The 22,963-nt window shown below is 45.4% G+C and overlaps 1 protein-coding gene across 3 annotated transcripts in view; it reads left to right on the top strand.

Annotated features, from left to right (window-relative positions):
• Nucleotides 1-22,963, top strand: part of LOC119453767 (serine/threonine-protein kinase LMTK1) — a 90,323-nt gene that overhangs the window by 4,877 nt on the left and 62,483 nt on the right. For all 3 annotated transcript variants that reach the window (XM_049668494.1, XM_037715820.2, XM_037715819.2), the window contains exons 2-7: nucleotides 4,397-4,495; nucleotides 6,233-6,387; nucleotides 7,511-7,669; nucleotides 9,479-9,605; nucleotides 10,595-10,826; nucleotides 22,137-22,224. In XM_049668494.1, the coding sequence (XP_049524451.1) occupies nucleotides 4,402-4,495; nucleotides 6,233-6,387; nucleotides 7,511-7,669; nucleotides 9,479-9,605; nucleotides 10,595-10,826; nucleotides 22,137-22,224 (855 nt within the window). In that variant the 5' untranslated portion in view covers nucleotides 4,397-4,401. The remainder of the gene's footprint in view (nucleotides 1-4,396; nucleotides 4,496-6,232; nucleotides 6,388-7,510; nucleotides 7,670-9,478; nucleotides 9,606-10,594; nucleotides 10,827-22,136; nucleotides 22,225-22,963) is intronic.

Genomic DNA, 22,963 nt, shown 5'->3' with positions numbered 1-22,963 from the left:
TACTTAATTTGTTTTTTGTAAAATTTCACTGAAATACGACATGTACATTAGAACAGTGTGCATTACCAGAACGGCAACAAGTGCTGGTGAAATGTCACTCTTCCTGCTGATTGCAGTGAAATGATTGTCAGAAGACAAACTTGAATGCTCACTGCTGATTGCTTTTTGGTGCCATTTTGAAAATTTCGCTGAATTGCCCAAATTGCCATGTTGATTTTCTTACCTGATAGCGGTGCTGATCTTTGCACCCCACTGTGTGTGTCTGATATGCTGACCAGTGCGAGAAATCTTATCGTTTACAGTCCGAGCAGTGCACCTCATTGTTTTAGAGCCTTGTGCCCATTGACACCGTCAGTCGAGGGTATTGGGAATTTCCTAGAACAATGGTTGGTTCGGCACTTTAATTAGCTTTTACTTACGCAATCCAGCGTGCAGCAATGGCATGTGTGATACTGGTTCCTTATCTTGGCCTAGAGAATGGCGAAGGTTAGGATTTTGAGGCATCAACAAAATTTGAGTCAGTGGAACAGTAAAGAAACACATGCTGACCTAGATTGAATACCAAATTATATATTCACTGTTTTGATGGTGCAGTCGCTGTAATGTACTGCTGCTGAGGTGGCTGTTTCATTTCCCAGCCACGATTGTCACATGTCATTGTGGGTACAATGCAGGAAAGCTTGTGTGCAGAGCTTTGAGTGCTTGTCAGAGAACTAAAATGGTTAAGATGAATCCGCAGTCTCCCTTCGTGAACTACAACTGTTCTCACAGCTCATTGTGTCACCTTGGTACAATACTTTATCATCACGCATACTGCATACATTATTCTTGCCATCGTTGGAAGCTTGATAAGCCAGACGAGACTCGATAAGCGAAGCTATGGGGGCAATGCTATCTTGACATTTCTCACACCATCCCTCCGCGACATGATGGATTGTGAAAGCATTCAATTGGGGCTGCCCAATTGTTTGTCAAGACAACTGTGTCTTTGCATTTGGATGTAACCAGTGACTCCACTTGGGAACTTTGGGAAGTTGCACAATATGATGGCCCAAATGCATGGAACTACCACAATTTCCGCGATGTCACTAACACCACACATGTAACTGTGTTCAGCCACGAAAATCAAAAATAGATGTTCTACCTTCAGTTCGCCGTGCTATAAATTTACATCTTTCTGTCATAGAAATGCCAATAAAGTTTTGAAAGAATTGCCTATTATTGTAAACTGGCATAATGTTTCGCTTGATAGTCTTCTTTTGAGTCAGCTTTGAACTGGATCATTTGTGTGGACAAGAAGTGCACTAAACTTGTTTTTTTTTTTTTCTACTGAGAGAAATGTGTTTACAACGGAAACAAACTTGAACATGTTATGTTCGTGTGTGCTTCATTCTGTTTCCGTTGTAACCATTTACATTTAAAAGCAGTACTACAGCATTTCTGCCTTTTCCTGCTTGCCTTGATACGTTGGTGAAAGCTAGTGGTACAAGTTTCTGGGGATGTGTTTTTATCTTGCATATAAGCGAAAGTGCAGCAAGAAATTAGGTTGCCCAGTTCATCCCATGGAAAGGGCAAACAGCACAAGATAACATGAGACAGCACAAAGAAAGACCTTTTGTCTTGTCCATGTTTTTTGCCACTGTTTGACCTTCTCTGGTAGCTTAGTAGCTATGGCATTGCACTATTGTGCTTGAGGTTGTAGACAGGGTGGTGGGTTTGATGCAAAAATTCTTGTGGACGTAGTTTAGGTGCATGTTAAAGGTGTTCAAAATCAATCTCGACTCCCCCACTACGATGTGCCTCGTAATCATATTGTGGTTTCGGCACTTAAAAACCCCATGATTTTCTTGTTTTGCACAGCTGGGCAAGCTGTGCAAAACTTACATGCTGTTGTACTTTCCACAAACTGTGAATGATGCTAGGGACAGACTTCTGTGAGTGGTAGTTGACATCACTTGACTTGCTCGTTGTTTGTAGCGTTTGCTTTGAGCCTCTGGCTGTTGAAAGCTTGGGTGCTTGAAATAAAGCAGTGATGGCTTCACACTTAGTAGCATGTGAAACGTTTTGCACTTTTTAAAATCTGCAATCTTTATGTCTTTTCTGTTCTTGGCTGAGGCAGGCAGATTACCCTCTGTGGCTTCTATGGCCTGTTTCGATTTTGTGTGTACGTTTGATCTGTCTGGCCGTAGTTATTTCTCCACTGTCCTAATATGAGTATTCTTAAGCATCACCCGTAGCGCAATATGAGTCAACTGCTAGACAAATCTTACTGGTTTCCATTTACAGCTGTTGCATGTCAACAGGCCACCCTGCACATTTTGCAGTCTCTTTATCATCATCGTGAACAAATTTCTGCCAACTTCTGCTGCGCTTCCCTTCCCTGGGCACCCATTCTGTTGAAATGAACCACCTGGTTATATGACATGGTCCACTCCACTTGACAAAAATGTACTAACCGGACATTATCACATTATTTTTACTGAAGATTGACACCCTCTAAATGCTAGAAAAATAGTGGCAAGTATGCAGCGTCTTAAATAACGTACTATAATAGTTGCCTACAAACCAGTTTCAGTTTTTGTACCTGAGTGATGGATGCATCATGAAGTCATGATACACTAACTTGTTGCGTTCCTGTGATCACTGTGACTTCCGCCCACGAAGAAACATCACTCTGGTTTACTCTTTTTGTTATGAGCAATGTCGTCAACTTGGCCTTATGCTAAGTACCACCTGGGGTTCTTTACCACCTGGCCTTATGCTAAGCAAATTTTTATCTTGTGTAATGACATCTAAATAATGTTGACACCAGATCCAGCATTTTCCAACCCTGTTGACTACCAAATTAAAATATCCTAAGAAGTGTTTCCCAACCATCATACTTGCTGTCATTCTTCTATGTGCTAGAAGTGGGTGGTATAGTACCTGCAATTTCTAATGAAGACTCAGTACTGCTACTAAAACATTGTCCACTTTACAGTGTCTGTTAGAAATGAGGTGCAAATTAAAACATACACAGATGAAGTAGACAGGATTGTGTATGTCTCAATTTGTGTCCCTCTTCTAATAACTGGGTGTTGCTAACTCATTGGCAACACCCAATTATGAAATGAGAAGTGCTCAAACCTTGCAGTGTGTTTGTTGGATGGCAACAATCGACTTGTGGTGCCTTTAAACCAGTCTTGTACACATTGCAGAGAAAATCAACAGATTAGAATTACTTCATTGAAACGTTTTGTTGATTGGTGACAATTACTGCCCCACGAAACCAGTTCACTAATTACTAAATAGTAATTTATTACTTCTATGTCATTTTCCTCCCATCCTTTACTAATATTGCACAAATACAGTAAAGAGAATTAGCTGGCTTGGCTCACTCAGTGCATCCTCTGCAGCCCTTCACACATTGTTTACGTTCACCTGTTTTCAAATTTTTCATTGGTCATTTTTCTTCGTTTTCTTGCGAAAACGTCAGCAGCGATGCTGAAAACTTGCTTTATGCGCATGCTGGAGGGAAGGATGGTGTTGGTAACTTTCCACGCGAGATTGTGAGTAATCAATGTAGCGATGCTCGCATCTGGGTCCTTCATGAAATCCAGTAGTTTATTGTGGCAGGGCCTCCCGGTAGGGCCAATGAAAAGCTGAAACCAATTCCAGCAGAACCCATCTCACAAAATATGTCAACGTTAAAGTGCTTAGCGTTCAGGCATAGTAGCTACACATTGTATTGCGACCACATTCTTCACTTCTGTGCAGCTGACTTCCCTTTTCTGGTACCAACATGTTCTTCACTTCCCTGTAGTTCCAACACTCCTTACTTAATGCACACTCTGTTCATTTTGGCTGGTTTCGATGCTGACTTTTGAACATCTTAGTAGCTGACTTTTTCAATTTTCTGTTGCCAACTTGTTGCTTCTGCTTGTCCATCCGGGCACCCAGTGGCCCAAGTTGGCATAAAAGAGGTTAGAGGTGGACATACAGAGAAGTGCATGAAGTTGCCCCAGAATGCTACTCGCATTTCAAATAGTCATGGCATCAACATCCGAAGTAGCCAGTACTGTCGAGTCGGAGCTGCACCAGTTCAATTTGTCAGTCTACATCTGGTGAAGCGCTTGATGAGGAAATAAATACTGGACACCCTAGTCTTCCTCTCTGAATATGTGCATCTTTGAGGCTACTGCATGACACGACCACAGGTGTTCAAGTGCTCAAAGTGGTGTTGCTTGTTACACCTTGTGTTGCCAATAAAGTAACTGGCTGCATGTAATTGGCTACTGGAAAAAGTAATCTGTCATTTACAAAGTTACCAGCAAATGTAATTGACTGCAAGTGATTAATTGCGTGCAATTTGTTATGCACAAGTCTGCTTCAAATGCCCGCACTGTGTTCTGTGCAGCCATCATGTCAACCATGGGCAGTCTTCGGATTGCAGCAGGCCTGGCCGTCTTCCTGGCCCTGGTCTGCCAGACATCTGGACATCCTATCGAGGGAGGAGGTAATGTCTCTAAATGTACCACCATTACCTGCAAGTGATGGTTTTATACAGGCTTGCTAGAGTTTTTTCTTTGACGGTGATAAGTGTTATAGGGGCCTTTGAGCTAAGTTTTCAGTGTGCTGTAAATCCTGTGTTCCGACTTCCTTTTTTTTCTCCTTCTTTTGAATTCTTGTCTGCATAAGTTTCATGACTTGTGTGTGACTATTCTTGACTCTGAAGCACCTAGCCACATAACAGGGCACGTTTACTTAAATGGAAAAATAAAAAATCAAGAACCAGTAGTATCAGTGTTTAATGAGAGTATACAGAAGCTTGAAAAATAATTTTTTGCTGCTGAAGCAGGAGAATGTAGGTGAGCTTCTGGTTAAAAAGATGTCATGCAAATGAGATAGGCAGTTAGAAAAATATATAGAATATTAGCAAAATCAAGCTAACAGGCATACGTTGAAGGTGAAATCATTTGCTAGTGCTACAAAACCATTCTTTGTGTTTCATTGTCTGAAGAAGGAATAGTGAAAATGAGGGGGAACTAGGGCAGCCGCAATGTTTGTATAATGCCCCAGTGAGACGTGCATATTTAGTGACACTGAGTGCGAGCACTTTGCCACAACAGGTGTCGCTTTGGCAGCTTGCTTCTAGACAGGAAAGGATCATCTCATTTGAAATTGAGACAGTGTTAATCGGTAAATCAACGAGTGCACTATCTACTATTTGATAACTTAAGCAGTATTTTCAAACTAACATTAACCCTTTTAGGGTAAATTTTTTTCGAATTCTTTTATTGTGGGTCTAAAATCTTCAGACTGACCTACTTCAAAAAAAGCTTACAGCAATTTATTTAAAGTGACCGAAGAGGGAGAAAGAAAAATCTTTTCCATACGTGAACTTGCATCGTTTGTTCATGAATAGAGATAGGCTTTACCATAAATATATTAAGAATAAAACAGCAGATACACTGAAATAGGTATAGAGTGGACTCTCTTTAAACGGAAGCTCAAGGGACCAGGGAAATTTGTTCGTTTATTGCACGAATACAAAACCAACCAACCACGAGGTGGCATTCCGTTTAAGTGGCAGTTCTGTTTAAGCGATTTTCGTTTACCAAGTTTCCACTGTACTCCGATTCGGCACTTGGGTAGTAGTACACATCGGAGGAATCGGCGCTTGACTCATTTGCAGCAGAGCAACCAGCGTGCACACCCATAGCGTAATCTAACCGTGTATGTGAGCGCATGCAAGAATACTCGATGGTTGTGGGCCCATCAGAAAAACCTGACGAGTCAGAAACTTGCAGTAATCCTTCATTTCGTGGCCAACGAGGGGCAGTCAGTGTTTGCGAGTCTCGAGAAAAGAAATGCAGGCATGGCAGCATCGTTCGTATGGCGGCATCGTTTGTATATACCACCGCCTGCCTGTGAACAGATGTAATCACATCCCTGTGAGTAATAAACGAGCAAGTACCTAGCGATGACTCATTGAGAGATTAGAAACGAGATATCAGTTCTCAAGGATAGCCGAGGATGATCATGAAGTGCAGTGACCACTTCTATCGGGGGGTGGTGCTGCTGTCTAATTTCTTGAGTCGAGGTCGAGTGCTGAGTGAAGGAACATTCTAGAATATGGGGGGAAGAGTGAAATGAATACAATATAAGAGCAAGAGAATATACAAGTGAATTGAGCGCAAATGAACTCATTGTTGCTGCCTTCGCCCTCTCCTTCCCCTTTTTTTCACACTAGACGGATCAGTGTCTGAAGAGAAGCAGCAGGGGATTCCAGGTTGGAGCAGCCTCTCGGAGTCGGTGTGGGTGATTGGGGCGTCCGTCTGCTTTGCCCTGACGGCGGCCATTGTGGCCTCCCTGGGCTGCCTCTGCTGTCGCAATGAGGGCATCAAGGTTGGTCACCTGTCTCTGCTTGTTATTGACAGTGGCAAGAGTCAAGATTTACCTTCAAGGCTAAAATAAAAAAGAAAGAAAAAAAAGGAAGGCGTGTTTTGTTAACTTGGTGAGGCTCTAACCTATGCATTCATATTGACAGTTTGGTAAGGAGAGTGTTGAAGCTGTATTTGTTTTTTGGACCACGGTTCTCCCCAAGGTTAGGCAGAGGGGGAAATGCCGCCCAGCATTCTCGTTGACCATCCACTGTTTTGGACGGCGACTCGGTGATTATAGGGCTGGGCCGGTATTTTGTAGCGATGCGTTATGCTTTATTCTATACTAGTCTTATCATCCACTGCTCATGGCTGGCTGATCCCCGTTGATAACATCAGCGGACCGTCGCTCTGACCACTGACCAAGCGCGAAAAGTCATTAGCATTGGAAAGGCATCGGTACAAAATACCGGCCCTGATTTGGTCAAAGTTTAGAATTCCTTTGTCCCCCACGATCCCAGGTCTTCCATTACGATGATGGGAAATATTCTAAAAATTTTAAGCTGTATTAGAGAATTGTGTGTCTTTCCGTTAATGCAATACTGCCACTTTGATACCATTGTAAGGAGGAGAGATTATAGCTTCACACAGCCACAGTTCCATATTTTGCAGTGCAGAAATTAAAGGAAAAGATGCGAGAAGATGAAAAATAGCATCAAGATTCGTTACTGCTGCCACATCTACACAGGAAACATTCCTAATGGCTGCCACAGATTTGAATCTCTGGCGCAAGTTTTGCACACATTTGACAGTGGTCAGGTGGAGATCTCCCATCGACGTTTGGCGATCGCGGTATTCTGTATCGCTGTCTCACATTTCTTTTGTTAATGCTAAAAAATGCAAAATTGCCGAATGTACTATTCAAAATGGTGAAATGGTGGTATAAAAACAAGGAAAACAAGCTTACTTGCTTCCCCCCTCACCCCCTCAGCTGCTTTGTCGCTGGCTCCCGTTTCTTTTATTTGCAAAATTGTCAAATGTCAATTCAGAATGGTAAATGGTTGTATAATAAAAGGTTATTTATGTGTTTCACATCTACAACGCTTTTTATACGTAGTCAAACATTCATTTCTTTGCTGTGTGTGCAGCTCCTGGGCACACGAAATGGGGTCAGCGTGCCGCACCTTCCGCTGGGCAGCATGGCCCAGCAGCGGAGCAGCCTGTCACCCGAGGTGACCATCTTCCCTCCGGCCGCTGCCGCACCCCGCCTCGCCTTCGCTCCTCCCCCTACACCCTTTGATGACAAGGTTGGTGTGCACCAGTGACTGCATTCATTTGCGAGGACACGCAGTCTGTAATGCATAGTGACAACAAAGCGTTTAACTGAATAAAGGAAACACTTTGTCGGGCAAACTTGCACATGCAAAGAAAATGACTAAGTTGGGGACGACGATCATTACAAAAACAATAACTATCAGCAAATCAACACTAAAGCAGCCCTTGGCCGGCCCCAATTTACACATGACAATGAAATTCCTTGATGGCTTGTGTATAGCCAGGTGAATGTTTGTCAAGGAGCTGGAAACTTCGAGTTAAGACGCACCTTCGAGAACGCATAGGTCGCATCGATGTGTGCAGGTAATGCCAGAACTTGCACTTTAAAGTGTACCAGTAAGGTCGCACGTCACGTGGCAGTACAATTTCATGATGGAAAAAAAAATATGAAACGCGGTCACTCACACAGGCATGACAATTCCTTCTAGGCTGTTGTTTTATGATTTCATTTACTTGTTTGTTTTCTGAAGTGTGTATATCACGGTTGAGTGTGTATATTCATGTTCTATTTGTTAACAGCAACATGTGTAATAACTATTATTTCCCTCAGCATTATGAACCAACTAGCTCAGGAACAAGTTTTATTAATCTATTATTTTGCTCAGGACAATATTTGTTCCAGCATCAGGTAACATACAAACTGGAATATCAGTAGAGCTATTTTATTGAAAAATGCAGCCAGAAGTCATCTTTCGTCTTATATAGCGGTCTTTAGCAGAATGGGACTGGTCGTTTGGCAACCTACAGCATGCATGCATGCTGGCAGACACATAGCCAAAACCGTATGCATATCCAAATGTAATTGCAGGCATTGTTTCTTGTGTGTGTGTGTAACTGGGTCTTCTCATGTCCACTCTTTTGTCTGGTGAGCGATGAGTGGCGGTACGCGGAGACATTTTTCAGCGATGTTCGAGATCATAGTTGTAGACATTGCGAAAGCGAACGGCAATATGGCCGCTCAGAGCCATTTTTGTGCTTCTGAAAAATGTGTGCTATAGTGACAGGCACGAAAAGTTACTTTCATCCGAAAGGAGAAGCATTATTGCGATAGCAAATTATTATACTGCCATACGACATAAGGTTAGACATTTTATCAGCTGCATAAACTGCCGTAAACATTCGCTTACTAACTAAATTAACAAGCACGTCACGTGTACAGGCAAACACCGCAGACACTCGCTGTCAGAATTCTGGCGTGATAAAGAGAGGCAGCAGTGGCGAGCAAATTCCCCTTCATGCTGCCTCTCACTTAAGCGCAAACTAGGCGCGCAAGAACACTGCGCACACGAAGCCATCAGCCATCTCCGGTTGGCTAATCTTTGAACCCAGCGCAGATTGCCTCCAAGACAGGATGGGCGCGGCCACGCCCTACTGCCACAGTTGGAGTAGGATATCCACACTAACCTGCCCCCTTCCCCTCCCCTCCCCGCCTTTCTACCTTGTGAGCGTGAGAAGACCCCACTGCATCAAGAAACCATCCTTCTTGGCTCACCCTCGCAAACTTTCACTCGCACCTACAGCAAACGGCGCGTGGCCGCGATGTTATCACACTTGGATTTTGTTTTATATGGAACGTTGCAGTGAATTTCTGCACGGCAGAAATTTGCCTGGAGTGTCCGTATAATTGTTATCGCAATAAAATGAAAACTCAACGTGCTACTCACTTAAGCATCATTTTGGTCGTCAAAAGACTTCTACACCTCTCTGCTGTTGTCTGAACTGTTCCAGTAATACTTGCTGACAGTTATTGCTTTGATGGAACGCGGTGGCTTGTCTTTCAGGTGAGCTTTGAGCCTCTGCCCAAGATCTTCCCTCGGCTGCCGGCGTCTCCATCCAAGCACCCCTTGCGACCTGCCCACTACTCCGGGGAGCTGGGTGGCACTCCGAGCTCAGTCCACGACTGGTTTGGTGAGTCCTGTGGTCATCCATGTTAGTGCATGTGGATGTGAGGAGTGACTTCAGAAGCCACAGTCCAAGTTGGACGCTTTCGGGAAGCTTTCACTTTTGCGTGATGCGGCATCTGGCAGTGATGCATGTTGTGCTGGCTGCTTTAGCCAATCCATGTCCACCTAAAGTGATGTGCCTTAATTTGATTGACCAAGAAGAATATACTCTGGGAGACAGATTCTCAACGAAAGCTACAGCACGGTTTGGTTGGCTTGGGACGAAAAAGGTTGGAAGGTGATTCAACATCTAGTTGAAGTAGAACAAAGACAGTGAGTGAGTTGGAGGTAAGAATGGGGAGGCTTCACTGTGCACGGAAGTATACTGCGTCACCCCTCGTGTGAGGGGAGTAGCAGGAGCGTCGGGCTGCTTAAATTTTTTGGCTGCACTATATTCGGCATCAGCCAACATGTTTAGAGTGCACGTACCCGTGGAAACTGTCCACATTTTTAGACTGCAGTATTTTAGGGATCAGCCCACGAAAAAGGCTAGAAACCCAGATATTCAATACGGAAAAGTAGCGGTACCTCGATATCTTCAAAAAGATGCTTCTATCTGCATCAGCGAGGCAGCCACAAGTTTGCACACTGGTTAGCATAGGCACTCTGCAGTGCAGTTAGCAAATCACTGCAGTGTCATCGATCATACCTGCGTAGAAAACCTGGGATGGCTAACAGCCGTTCATCTGTGCAAAGAAATGCCAGCTAATAGGTCTCAAGTATGGCTTAAGTGTTTCTTCTCTGTGTTGTGGCACAGTACACACCATGGAGAGTCCACATTATAACGTGAGTGCATGACTGAGTTAGCTAACTGCAGGGAGAGCACACAGTAGAGAAGCTGCAAAGATTTTTTATGTGTCTGTGCCCCTTGCTTGCTGCAAACTTTGACGGTCGCAGAATACCAACTTGCACAGACACAAGTGTTGAGGACTTTCTTGTCCTTCTGTTGCGCAGACGACCCCCAGGCCAACTTTCCCCGGGAGCGGCTGCAGTACCTGCAGGAGCTGGGCGTTGGCTGGTTTGGACAAGCTGTGCGTGGAGAGGCGCAGAACCTGAACACTGGTCGGCCCAATGACGACGACCAGGCGGTCCCAGCAACCACCACGCCGGTGGTGGTGAAGATCCTCCGCTCGGATGCGACGCCCACGGAGCACATCTGCTTCCTGCACGAGGTGCAGCACCTCAGGTCAGGCTCCAGCTGAAATCGACGCATGACTAAGCAGAATATCCCTAAAGAAGAAAAAAAAACAACTACAATTTATGGACAGCAATGAAGCTGTTGATATTAGCATTATCGCGCTAATAATGGCGAAACAAAAGTGTCCTGTGTTGATTGAGGAGCTCACAACCTGAATGGTATAGGAATGAAATGTGAGTAGTGCACAGGGTGTCTAACCGAAATGTTTTCAAGTTCGAGTTCAGGTTCAGGCTTCTGTATATTTTTCGGTTCAGTCGAGGTTCAGCTCCGGAGCAAGAAATCATGGTTCGAACCAGATTGAATCGATTCATCGTATGTGTTTGTAGGGGTTCGGACTTAAGGAGAATGCAAATGTTTATAACACGCTTTACAACTTCGCTTGCAAGCTTATATGAGCACAGGATAGTTCAATTCAACGCTCGCATGACACAGGCCGATATATCTCTGGTGTATTTAATATTAGTAGTTTCGTTTTGACTCAGGACGCGCGTCGGCCGCGCGCCTTCAGAATCGCAAGGTCGCCATGCATAATTGCATTGACAGCAGCTGCGGTTGCGGCAAACGATAGTTTCGTTTTTACTCGGTGCAAAACTGTCAAGGAGGAAGAGCACCGTCGACATCGCGATGGGCGGCGACCTGGCGACACGGGCGAAAAAATAATCTGTATGTGCGTGCAGTAGTGAAAAGCGTGTCTCAGGTAAAGATGCGCGCCGCGGCCGTGCTTTGAAGGAAGTCGCGAGACCTTCGCCGCTGCGAGCACTAATCAGTCACGAGATGACGAGAATTGCAGCTTCTGCATTGCGCTTGTGCAAAATAATAACTGAATTTGCTGATTCATTCAGTAAATAAAAGCGTGTTGACGCTGTAAGCATTTGTTTATTGTTTTCTTCATACCCTCGATAATTCGACATTCGGTTAATTCGGTCATTCTTTTCGGTCCCTTGAAATCTGAATTAACGAGGATTTACTGTATTTGCATAGTGAGGCCGCGTGGAGGGACATTGCTGTTGAGGATCAGCCCATTGGACCTACACTCTGGCAAAGATCGTTCTTAATGCAGCTGGATCCCTTGGCACAGTTGCCCCCTTCCCCTTTCATTAGGCTGGCTTTCATGCACAGCTTAGACATTCAATGGCTGAGCGCACTTTACAGGCTAAATTTCAACAGCAGCACGAAATTGTCACCAGATTCAGCTCAAAATCGGACACATATTCGTCGATCAGATAGAAACAAACGCTAAGAGCACTGCTTCCACACGGCCAGCAGTATATTCAATTTGTTGGTGGTTTGCGACACCACGGACCCGAGCACATGAGGGCTGGACCCTCCCGCGTGTAGCCGTGCGCGGCTGAGCCGTGTCTGGGGAAAGGGGGATCCTGGGGGTTGAGCCGATGCCGGGTGTTCGGACCTTTAAGGCCCCCCGGCAGAGGCAACACACCTCTTCGGCCTCTGCTTCACATAGACGGCACCCCTGGGCTGACCCACCCAGGGGAAATCGGCAGTTGCCTTTTCCTGTCCTCCTCTTTAATCTTCGTCTTTCTCTCTCACTTTCAATCTATCCTGTCTTCTGTTCACTTCCATTACTTCTAATTTCCCAGGCAGCTAGGGTTAACCTTGTGTGGGTACCCAGCCTCGGATACTCCATATTTGGTTATAGTGGTGACGTACAGCTGGCGTCTGCAGGTCTTGTGTTTACAGGCCCTCCAGCGTCCCCTTGTTGGACTCCATGGTGGGTGGCTGGCGTTGCTGCCGAAAAATCTATATATACTTATGGCAAGTTCATTCCCCCCACTATCCGATCGCCGTCTGAAACGAGGGCGCACCGATGAAGTCTTCCAGTTTTTTGGTCGCCAAAGAGAAACTTTTCCCCGATTCCATGTGATTCACTCAGAAAAAACAGACAAATCTGTACGAGCAATCTCACCTTTCCTTGTGTCAAAGACTTTGACTGATATTTTTGGACCAGGCTATAAAGCATCTAGGATGGCGAGCGGTGATCTCCTCTTGGAGCTCCGAGACCAGAAACAGTACGAAAAACTGCCCAATCTAGTATCATTTGGAGATGCGCAATTAACAGTAACCCCGCACCGTACAATGAATACCACCCGTGGCGTTGTCTCAGATGACGATCTGTTGCAGCTGAGTGAGGCTGAACTCCTGGAGGGTTTCAGTGAGCAGAATGTCATCAATGTAAAACGGATTAAAATGAGGCGAGATGGCAAAGAACTCCAGACCAGGCATCTGATACTTACTTTCAACTCAAGTGTTCTGCCCGAGTCTATCGAGGCCGGGTACATCAAGCTTCGTGTTAGGCCATACGTGCCAAATCCTCTTCGATGTTTCAAATGCCAGCGGTTCGGCCATAGTTCCCAGAACTGCAGAGGCCACCAAACTTGTGCGAAATGCAGTAGTCATGAACACTCCTCTGAGTCATGTGAAAGCTCTCTACATTGTGTGAACTGTGATGGGGAGCACGCCGCATACTCGCGGTCGTGCCCATCCTGGAAAAAAGAAAAGGAAATAGTGACAATTAAGGTAAAAGAAAACATAACTTTCAAGGAGGCACGCAGGCGGGTATTGCACCTGCCGAAAACCAGCTTTGCCGAAGTGGCGCGTCAGGGGGCAGCGCCACAGCGGCTTCCGGCGGCTGTCCGGCTCACACACAGTGAGCTGCCAGCGACGCCATCCGCCCCCTCGGCGGCTGCAGCTAGCGCTGCTCCGCCACCCCAGCAGAAGGGGCCATCAACCTCCGGGCTAGTGGCCTCCAAGGCCTTGTCCCTCGAGACGAGGCCTTCACCGCGAACAAACCGCTCTCAAGAGCGGGTGTCCAGCGCTCCGCAAGAGCCCATGGACACATCTTCCAGCCAGACGGCGCAGCCAGCGCCAAAGGAGCGGCGAGAATCTCTCGACCGCTCCAAAAAAGAAAAAGCCCGCATCACAGGGCCCGACAAGGGCTCTGTAAGTTAAATTAGTCTCTTTTTTAAACACACAGCACAAAAAAACACTTCCAACATGAATACACAAATAATACAATGGAACGTCAGAGGACTCCTACACAACCTCGATGACGTCAAAGAAATCCTACACAGGTTTAATCCTAAGGTGCTGTGTGTTCAAGAGACACACCTTAAACCTACACAATCAAACTTTCTCCGGCAATACGCCATTTTTCGTAAAGACCGCGATTACACAGTCGTGTCTTCCGGTGGTGTGGCTATTATAGTCGATAGAGGTATTGCCTGCCGAGAACTAAAACTCCGTACGCCCCTAGAGGCAGTTGCTGTTCGCGCGGTGTTGTTTAATAAACTAATTACTATTAGCTCTATATACAGTCGACGTCCGATTTCCCGGACCCTCAAGGGACCGCGAAAACGTCCGGAAAATCGGGCAGTCCGGAAAAACGAATGCACGTGAAAACGCACATTTTTGGTAGGTATTTTTCGCTGACGGAGAGGGTCACGGCCGAAGTACAAGATTCTCATTGCTATTCAGCCAATGCATCGTTTAGGTGGCTCTGAAAAGAGCCGTTTATATTAAAAAAATAAAAAAAATACGACGTGGCCGGCGCTACCTCATAGGTCAGCACTTGGGCGCAAAGAAGTCGCTTATTTTCTTTTGCACGGTCCGCTTGCCCGCGATCATGTCTGCCTCAATTTCAGTCAACGTCATGTTGCCGCCGTACACCGATGACAGTGTCATCAGTGCTCGCGTCAACTCCGAGCTCGTTGGCTGTGTAGGAGCTGGCTCTTCGTTCTCGGTGTCGGAGTCGTCGGAATCCTCCGTAACTTGACGAATGATTTCGTCATCGGTCAACTCCGCACATAGCTCGAGGTCTTTGTCAGCGTCGGCGAAGCCCTCAAAGGTTATCCCGGCTGGAATCGACACGCCGGCAGCGCGCAGATCGTCGAAGGCAACGTCCGCGGATGGCAGTTCGTCACTTCGTCAGTTCGTCCACAGAGGGCAGTTCGCGGATGGCAGTTCGTTCAAAGGCGCGGACGAAGACGAAGGAGCAGTCAGTGCCATCGCTGTAAACGGCGAATCCGCTCGACGAAAAGCGCAGCACGAAACAGCTAGGAACTCGGTGGATGCTGAAGGTCGGGAAACGTGATCACTGAAGATAGCGCGCAGCAGCAAACGATCAACCGCAGACACGACCGCAGAGCTGGCAGAGCTGACAAAACACGTGAACGAACACAGTGAGGTTTGGCTTGGCTAAGCTACGGCTGGCAACGGATTGACACGTGCGGTTTCGAGGTTACGGCAGCCGCGGCGCGGTGCGGCGGTGCTGCTGGCCACACCTGCGATGCGAGCACGACCTACTGAACTACAGACCTGCACAGATCTCCCTGCTCCAGCACGCCTGGTCTAGTTCACCCCTTTTGCCGCTAGGGATAGAACGTGCGAGCAGAGTGGCGCTAGTTATAACCTGTTCGCTGTCGTCTGCTTCGGCGTTCTGTTCCAGCGCTCGTGCCGCTATTTCGGCAGCCACAGATCGTTTACATTGTTTGTAAATGCATAAATTCACGAAAATAAAAAAGAAAACAAAATTTGCAAATTATTGCTTCTCGTTTCAATCACGAGATACAGTAGGAAGAGCGGTGCAAGACAGAAAAACGAGTACAGCCGGCAGACGATAACATTTCTTCCCGTTGCCTTCACAGAAGGGGGAAAAATCTGATTACCAGAAGATTCATAGGATAAAATATAGTACAATGGGGTAATAATGAAATACAATAATAAAGAACTTGATATATTGATATGAACAAGGAAATTTAAAAGAATCACGCAGACGATATGTTTACGCAGACCACACACAAACTGCGTGAATCTGCAGACGCTGCAGAAGGCATGTAACTTCAGCCTTCGCTACATGCAGCTTGCTTGAGTTAATTACAGGTGGGATAACGTAAACGATCACATTATGGTATACATGCTGTGTGCCATCATGTAAAGCAGAACAAAGCAAGGACTCTAGCATCAGTTTTCAGTTTCATAAAAGCTTTACGATGCATATTTGACGGGCCGAACAAACACGTAAACAATCACTCGATCAGTTAGTTTTTTTTTTTTTTTTTTCTTGTGTGGAGCAGCGCGAAATTTCCGCATAATGGCAAACCGAGAAAGAATTCGTGTACTATTTTACGTGTTATTACATACCACTACAATGAGTACAATTAAACAATTTTGACATACTAGCTGTTGTTTTCGTAAGAAATTGTCACATATGCTAGCAGCCCGCTACAGAAGAGCAGGCGCACACATTCGAACGCCGCCCAGCCACCCGCCGAGTAGCAGACGAACAGGTTATAAAAGCGCCACCTATGGCCACCGGTTGAACGAAAGTGGGCGCAAGCTGCTCCCATAGAAGCCGGACATCTGTGCAGGTCTGTAGTTCCAGTAGGTCGTGGATGCGAGTATGGTGGGTTCGAGGATATGAAAACAACCAAAATGGCGGCGTCGGTGGTGACTTTGGGTCGGCGGTTAACAGTAAAAAGTCCGGGAAATCGGATGGCGAAGGCTATAAGCGTCCGGAATTTCGGACTTTTTAATACATTGACTCTATGGGGAACTTGGCGGTGCCACAGATGAGTCCGGGAAATCGGGCATGTCCGGAATTTCGGGCGTCCGGGAAATCGGACGTCGACTGTACATCCCGCCGAATTATAAACTCCAGAAAACCGAATTTCAAAACTACATTGATGAACTTCCGGAGCCATACATAGTTGTCGGGGATTTAAACGCGCATAACACTTTGTGGGGAGACAGCCGTTGTGACGGAAGAGGGCGTTTAATAGAAAATTTTCTTTTTTCCTCGGATGCATGTTTACTCAATAAGAAGGAGCCGACGTATTATAGCGTTGCGCACAAAACCTACTCCTCAATAGACTTGAGCATAGTATCCAGTACACTAATACCTTACCTTGATTGGAACATTATAAAGAACCCTTACGGAAGTGACCACTTCCCAATAGTCATAAATGTAACAAAACAGACTGAATGCTCTCCACATGTTCCCCGATGGAAAATTGAATCAGCAGACTGGGTTCTCTTCAGAGAAATAACATATTTAGCTAAGGGTGACATTGCAGGTTTTAACATAGACGATGCTGTGGCCTACTTTACAGGCTTCATAATAGAGGCTGCCACAAAATCCATCCAACAAACTAACGGGCTAGCCAAAAAGCGTCGCATCCCATGGTGGAACGACGATTGTAGAAAGGCGCGGAAACAACAAAACAAGGCTTGGAGATTGCTTCGCGACTCTCCAACTGCCGAAAACCTCATAAATTTCAAACAGACCAAATCCCAAGGCAGAAGAACACGTCGACGTGCTAAGAGAGATAGTTGGGAGCACTATCTTTGCAGTATAAATTCCTATACAGACGAGAAAAAAGTGTGGAACAGAGTAAACACATTAAAAGGACGTCACACAAAATCACTCCCCTTGGTAAACACAGAAGGTGATAGCCTGAAAGATCAGGCTGACTTCCTGGGTGAACATTTTGAACGCATCTCCAGTGCATCACACTACACAGAACACTTCTTGAAGTTCAAAGAACGCGCAGAGCGACAGCCCCTCGAACGTAAATGTACGCAAAATGATACATACAATTGACCATTTTCTCTCGCTGAACTTAAGGCATCTCTAAACTGTTGCAATAACTCCGCACCAGGTGGCGATCGTATCATGTACGAAATGCTTAAGCACCTGCACCCTGAAACCCTTAAAACACTATTAAGTCTTTTCAATGCCATGTACGCAGCGAGTTACATTCCATCTTCGTGGAAGGAAAGTGTGATCATCCCTATACATAAACAAGGCAAGGACCCATCCTTACCCAGTAGTTATAGACCAATAGCATTGACAAGCTGTATTTGCAAGTTATTTGAAAAAATGATAAACCGGCGCTTGATCTCTGTGCTTGAAAGTGGCAAAATCCTAGACCCCTTCCAATGTGGTTTCAGGGAAGGTATGTCCACAACAGACCACCTTGTTCGCATTGAGTCTTATATCAGGGATGCATTTATACATAAACAGTTCTGTCTTTCAGTGTTTCTTGACCTAGAGAAAGCTTACGATACAACATGGCGCTACGGCATTCTCCGAGATCTCTCTGCGATGGGTGTCCGTGGCAACATGTTAAACACAATCGAAAGTTACTTATCGAATCGCACATTCCGCGTAAGAGTGGGTAACGCTGTTTCTAAGTCATTCAACCAAGAGACCGGTGTGCCACAAGGGGGCGTGCTTAGTTGCACACTATTTATCGTAAAAATGAGTTCCCTGCACACAGTCATCCAACGCACTATGTTTTATTCTGTTTATGTCGATGATGTGCAGATAGCCTTCAAGTCATGCAATATTGCCATCTGCGAACGACAAGTGCAGTTTGTAATAAACAAATTGTCCAAATGGGCAGATGAAAATGGTTTTAAATTAAATCCCCAGAAGAGCACTTGCGTACTCTTTACTAACAAGAGAGGCGTAACGCCAGTCCCAAGTATTGCAATCAAAGGAGATGCGCTCTCTGTGAGCAGCGAGCATAAGTTTCTAGGCATTGTTTTAGATTCGAAGCTTACATTTATTCCTCATATTAAGTATCTGAGGGCAAAATGCCTAAAGACAATGAACCTTTTAAAGCTTCTGTCGCGTACGACTTGGGGTAGTGATCGAAAGTGTTTGCTTAACTTTTATAAAAGTCTTATCCTCTCACGCCTTGATTACGGATCTATAATTTACAATTCAGCAACGCCCAGTGCATTAAAAATACTAGACCCCGTCCACCACCTGGGTATCCGTCTCGCGACCGGTGCTTTCAGGACAAGTCCAATCCAGAGCTTGTACGTAGAGTCGAATCAGTGGTCGCTTCATCTCCAGCGGTCATACAACAGTTTCACGTATTTTCTGAAAGTACAAGCAAACATTAAACATCCTTCTTACTCAACTATAAATGACATGACCGCTGCCACACTCTTCCATAATCGACCTGCAGCAAGAAAGCCATTCTCTTTGCGTGTGAGGAATCTTAGTGAGGAAATGGGTGTTCCACTGCTTGAACAATGTCCTATGCCTCCAGCGAAACTGTTGCCGCCGTGGCACTGGCAACTCATAGAGTGTGACACATCGTTCCTGGAGGTCACTAAACACGCGCCAGAGGCACACATTAAAATGCATTTCTTAGAACTCCAGTCTAAATACTCATGTACACAGCTTTACACAGATGCTTCCAAGTCACATGCCGGGGTATCTTATGCAGCCGTCGGCCCATCCTTTTCGGAATCCGGTGTACTCCACCCGGAAACGAGTATCTTTACGGCTGAGGCCTATGCACTATTGTCGGCTGTGAATCATATAAGGGCATCAAAACTTCAAAAAGCAATTATATTTACAGACTCCCTAAGCGTGGTGAAAGCTCTGATGTCACTCTGCAAAAACAAAAATCCTGTACTTACTGAGCTCTATTCCAGTTTATGCAGAGCGTATATATCTAACCAACATGTGACTATATGCTGGGTGCCTGGCCATAGAGGCATTGAGGGTAATGTGCTTGCAGACCAGTTGGCCACATCGACTAAATCGCAAGCTACTAATCCTGCGGCTACTATTCTGCCTTTTCTGCGAAGAAAACTGCGAGACCACTGGCAGCGCTTGTGGGACGCTGAAACAAATAATAAGCTTCACTTAATTAAGCCATAGTTAGGTTTCTGGTCACCCACAACGAAAACACGACGAACTGATGTCCTGTTCTGTCGTCTAAGAATAGGACACACATATGGTACTCACAATTTTCTGTTGAACGGAAATGATCCTCCAACCTGTGGTAGATGTAGTGAGAGGCTGACCGTCCTCCATGTCCTCGTGGAGTGCCGGGAAGCCGAAGCAGAAAGAAAGAAATATTTTCCACAAGCGTACCGATATCATGTCCCGCTTCACCCCATTATGTTTCTTGGCGAAGAACCGATTTTTAATGCCAAAGCAGTCGTCGATTTTTTGAACGATGTGGTCCTGCATGTTATTTGCCCAACTAGTTCGTAGCACATCCTCTCTCCAGAGGATGCCGCTGTGATAGCTTTTATAGCACATGCCTCCAGGCCCTTGTGGTTCAAGGGCTCTGTTTAGGCAGTAGTGCTTCTTGCCAATTACTGCATCTTAAATATTTTAAATATCGTGTCATTACCTCTCAATGCATTCTTCATTTCATAGTACACCTCATGTCATTGCCATGATTTTAGTACATGTATATTTTACGCATTTTACAGCGATTATCTTTAGGCCCTTTTACAGCCACGCTTCATCTACTTCTCAGAATTCATCGCCCCACTGCGCATTCACAAACACTGGCATGGTGCTCTTTGGCCACAACTGGCCCTTGCGCCATAAAACACCACACATCATCATATTCAATTTGTTCAGAATATTTATATGCGCCCACCGTGGTTGCTCAGTGGCTATGGTGCCGGGCTGCTGAGCACGAGGTCACGGGATCGAATCCCGGCCACGGCGGCCGCATTTCGATGGGGGCGAAATGCGAAAACACCCGTGTACTTAGATTTAGGTGCACGTTAAAGAACCCCAGGTGGTCCAAATTTCCGGAGTCCCCCACTTCGGCGTGCTTCATAATCACATCGTGGTTTTGGCACGTAAAACCCCATAATTAAAAAAAATATATATATATTTATATGCAACCAAACATTAAAACATTTTCAAATACCTAGTTTGAATACCTTCTGCGCTGAAAACAATGAAATGAGGCGCTGGCTTGCACGGCATCGAGCATGAGCGGCTCTGTAGCGCACAGGACATGCGACACTACGCAGGTCTACACCACGTACACTGAATATTTAAAAAATGTAATAGTAGATATTCGATTCGCGAATCCAATTATTTGAATGTTCATTATTGGATTCTATTCGGTGATACTCGAGGATTCTCACACCCCTACTACAAAGTGCGCAATGTGGATTTGCCTACTATCTGTGCAGGACAAAGCCGGTCCGCACCACGTAGCATGGCCAGGCTGGAACACGCGAGCGCGCACTCCATCCCTGCCGTGCCCTTACAGTTGCCCATAGCTGCGTCTGCTGCGTGGGGTAAATGGCGCGCTCGTTGTGGTGTGCCACCACGAACCCTCTCACCGTAATGTCGCACGCGAGGCATCGCCGCTCTACTGCCACCGGTACTCCTCTGCTCCTTCAGAACGGAGGATATGGAGAGTCGCTGGGAAAGGCAGATATCACGCTCGAAGTATCTACGCTCGTACTAGGTCTTGTTGAAAAATTTTTGCTGTAATATATTCCTGGGGGATACTATACTCATTCCAGGGCGTTCTTGAGGCTTCAAGGAAATGGGGTCCAGGGCCCCTTTAATTGAAATGTAGAAATAACAAAGTAAAGGGAAGTGAAAGTGCATGAAAAGACAACTTGCTGCAGGTCGGAGCTGAACCCACACCTTCTGCACTACGCACATTGTGGTTTACCAATTGGTAGATGTGTATTTCTGTAAGTGTACAAGGTTAGCCCTGCGAGCATTAGCTAACGCAGGCATTGTGGCAAGCTATCGGTTTGAGGGTCTCGACTTCGGCTCGTCCTGTGGGTGTGGCTAAAAAAAAAACGGAGCCCCTCGAATCTCCTTATTCTCCTCTCTCAATTCATCGCAAGCGTATGTGTAAAGTTCTGGGTGGATGCGGTTGGACTTGTGCACATAGAGACTATACGTAGATTTTTGTTGGGATTATGAGGAACTCTTAAAGTTAAATGTCAACTGCAACGAATTTCCACTTTGCTTAGATTGGTTATAAATGAGTAGTGTATACTATGGAAGCAATCCTGGCAAAGCTGCTGGGTTGGTAGTTGTCTAATTTTCTTATCAGCTGCGTTTAAATAGCACTTGAGCAGACAACACTTGCACCCAGTGGTTAGTGGATATGATAGAAATGCGAGCACATCGCTGTCGAGTTTTTCAGTTTGCTACGGGCAATGCCTAATCTCAAAGGTCATTGTGAGGAGTCGGGCTGGTTCTCAGCCTTTTGAGCTATGGGTCATTGCTAATGAGCAATAGTGACTGTGTGTGTTTTCTTTTTTCACAGTTTCGGTATAAAAGCTGTTTCTGCTAGCTTTTCGTGATGCATCCACTCATATTTCAAAGTTAAAATTTTCCACAGAGGCTGCTGTATGCTTACACTATCTCAAACTAAGAATTTCATGTAGAAAATTTAGTTGCGAGTGGCTTTAAGTAAATTATGATTGACGAGCCCTTTAATTAATTTTATTACTTTTTTTCCTGGTTCGAACGTGCAGGCTTCTGCGGCACCCGCATCTTCTTCAGCTGCTTGGTCGCTGCCTCGAGTCAGATCCGTTCTTGTTGATCCTGGAGGACTCGGTCACGGTGAGTCCCCGGTCATGGTATTTCACACCTTCTGCGCATCATGTTCATTGTGTTCAGACACCACCCACAAGCGCTGGAGTGCTTCGTGTGAATATGCGCAAATCAGAACTGTCAGTAATAAGACACTTGCACATTATTGCAGAAGAGGCACTGATTTAACTGCTAAGTTCAACTAGACCGATAGATTGAGTTTCTGGAATGGTGAATATGTTAGTGCTATTAGAATGACTTAGGTCTTCGTGCACCAGCAATAAGCAAAAAGTGGGATAGGCCATGATAACATCTTGAAATTCTGGCACTAGCTGTGTGGGATGATTTTGACAGCGTCTGCTTAGCATTATGTTTTTTCTGATAAAGACTAAGGGTGTACAAATGTTCTAATCGAATTTGAATTTTTGAAAGAAGAAAAAAAATGGGCTTCGGAAATTGAGCATTTAGAATTTCTAAACAAATGGTAATGTAAAGAATGCATGGACTCTGCAGAAAAAGGCTCATTTACGTTATTTGATACCACTAATGCCGTTAACAATGTGAACAAAACAAAAACAGTGAACTTTCGTTAATTCGACCATGACGGGACTGACAAAATTGATGAAATTATCCGGCGGGTCGAATTAAATCAGATGCATAAAAAATGTCAAAAGGCGCTGCCAGTTAATCTGGCAGTATTTGCCAGTCTAACGCTCTCCCGAATCAAATGTGCACCCACTTTCTTTTTGTGTTTTCAAAGTAGGAAATT

This window comes from Dermacentor silvarum, chromosome 5 (genome assembly GCF_013339745.2).
Source record: "Dermacentor silvarum isolate Dsil-2018 chromosome 5, BIME_Dsil_1.4, whole genome shotgun sequence".
NCBI lineage: Eukaryota > Metazoa > Arthropoda > Arachnida > Ixodida > Ixodidae > Dermacentor > Dermacentor silvarum.
Note: the sequence above shows the minus strand (reverse complement) of the source record. Positions and strands in the feature narration are given on the sequence as shown.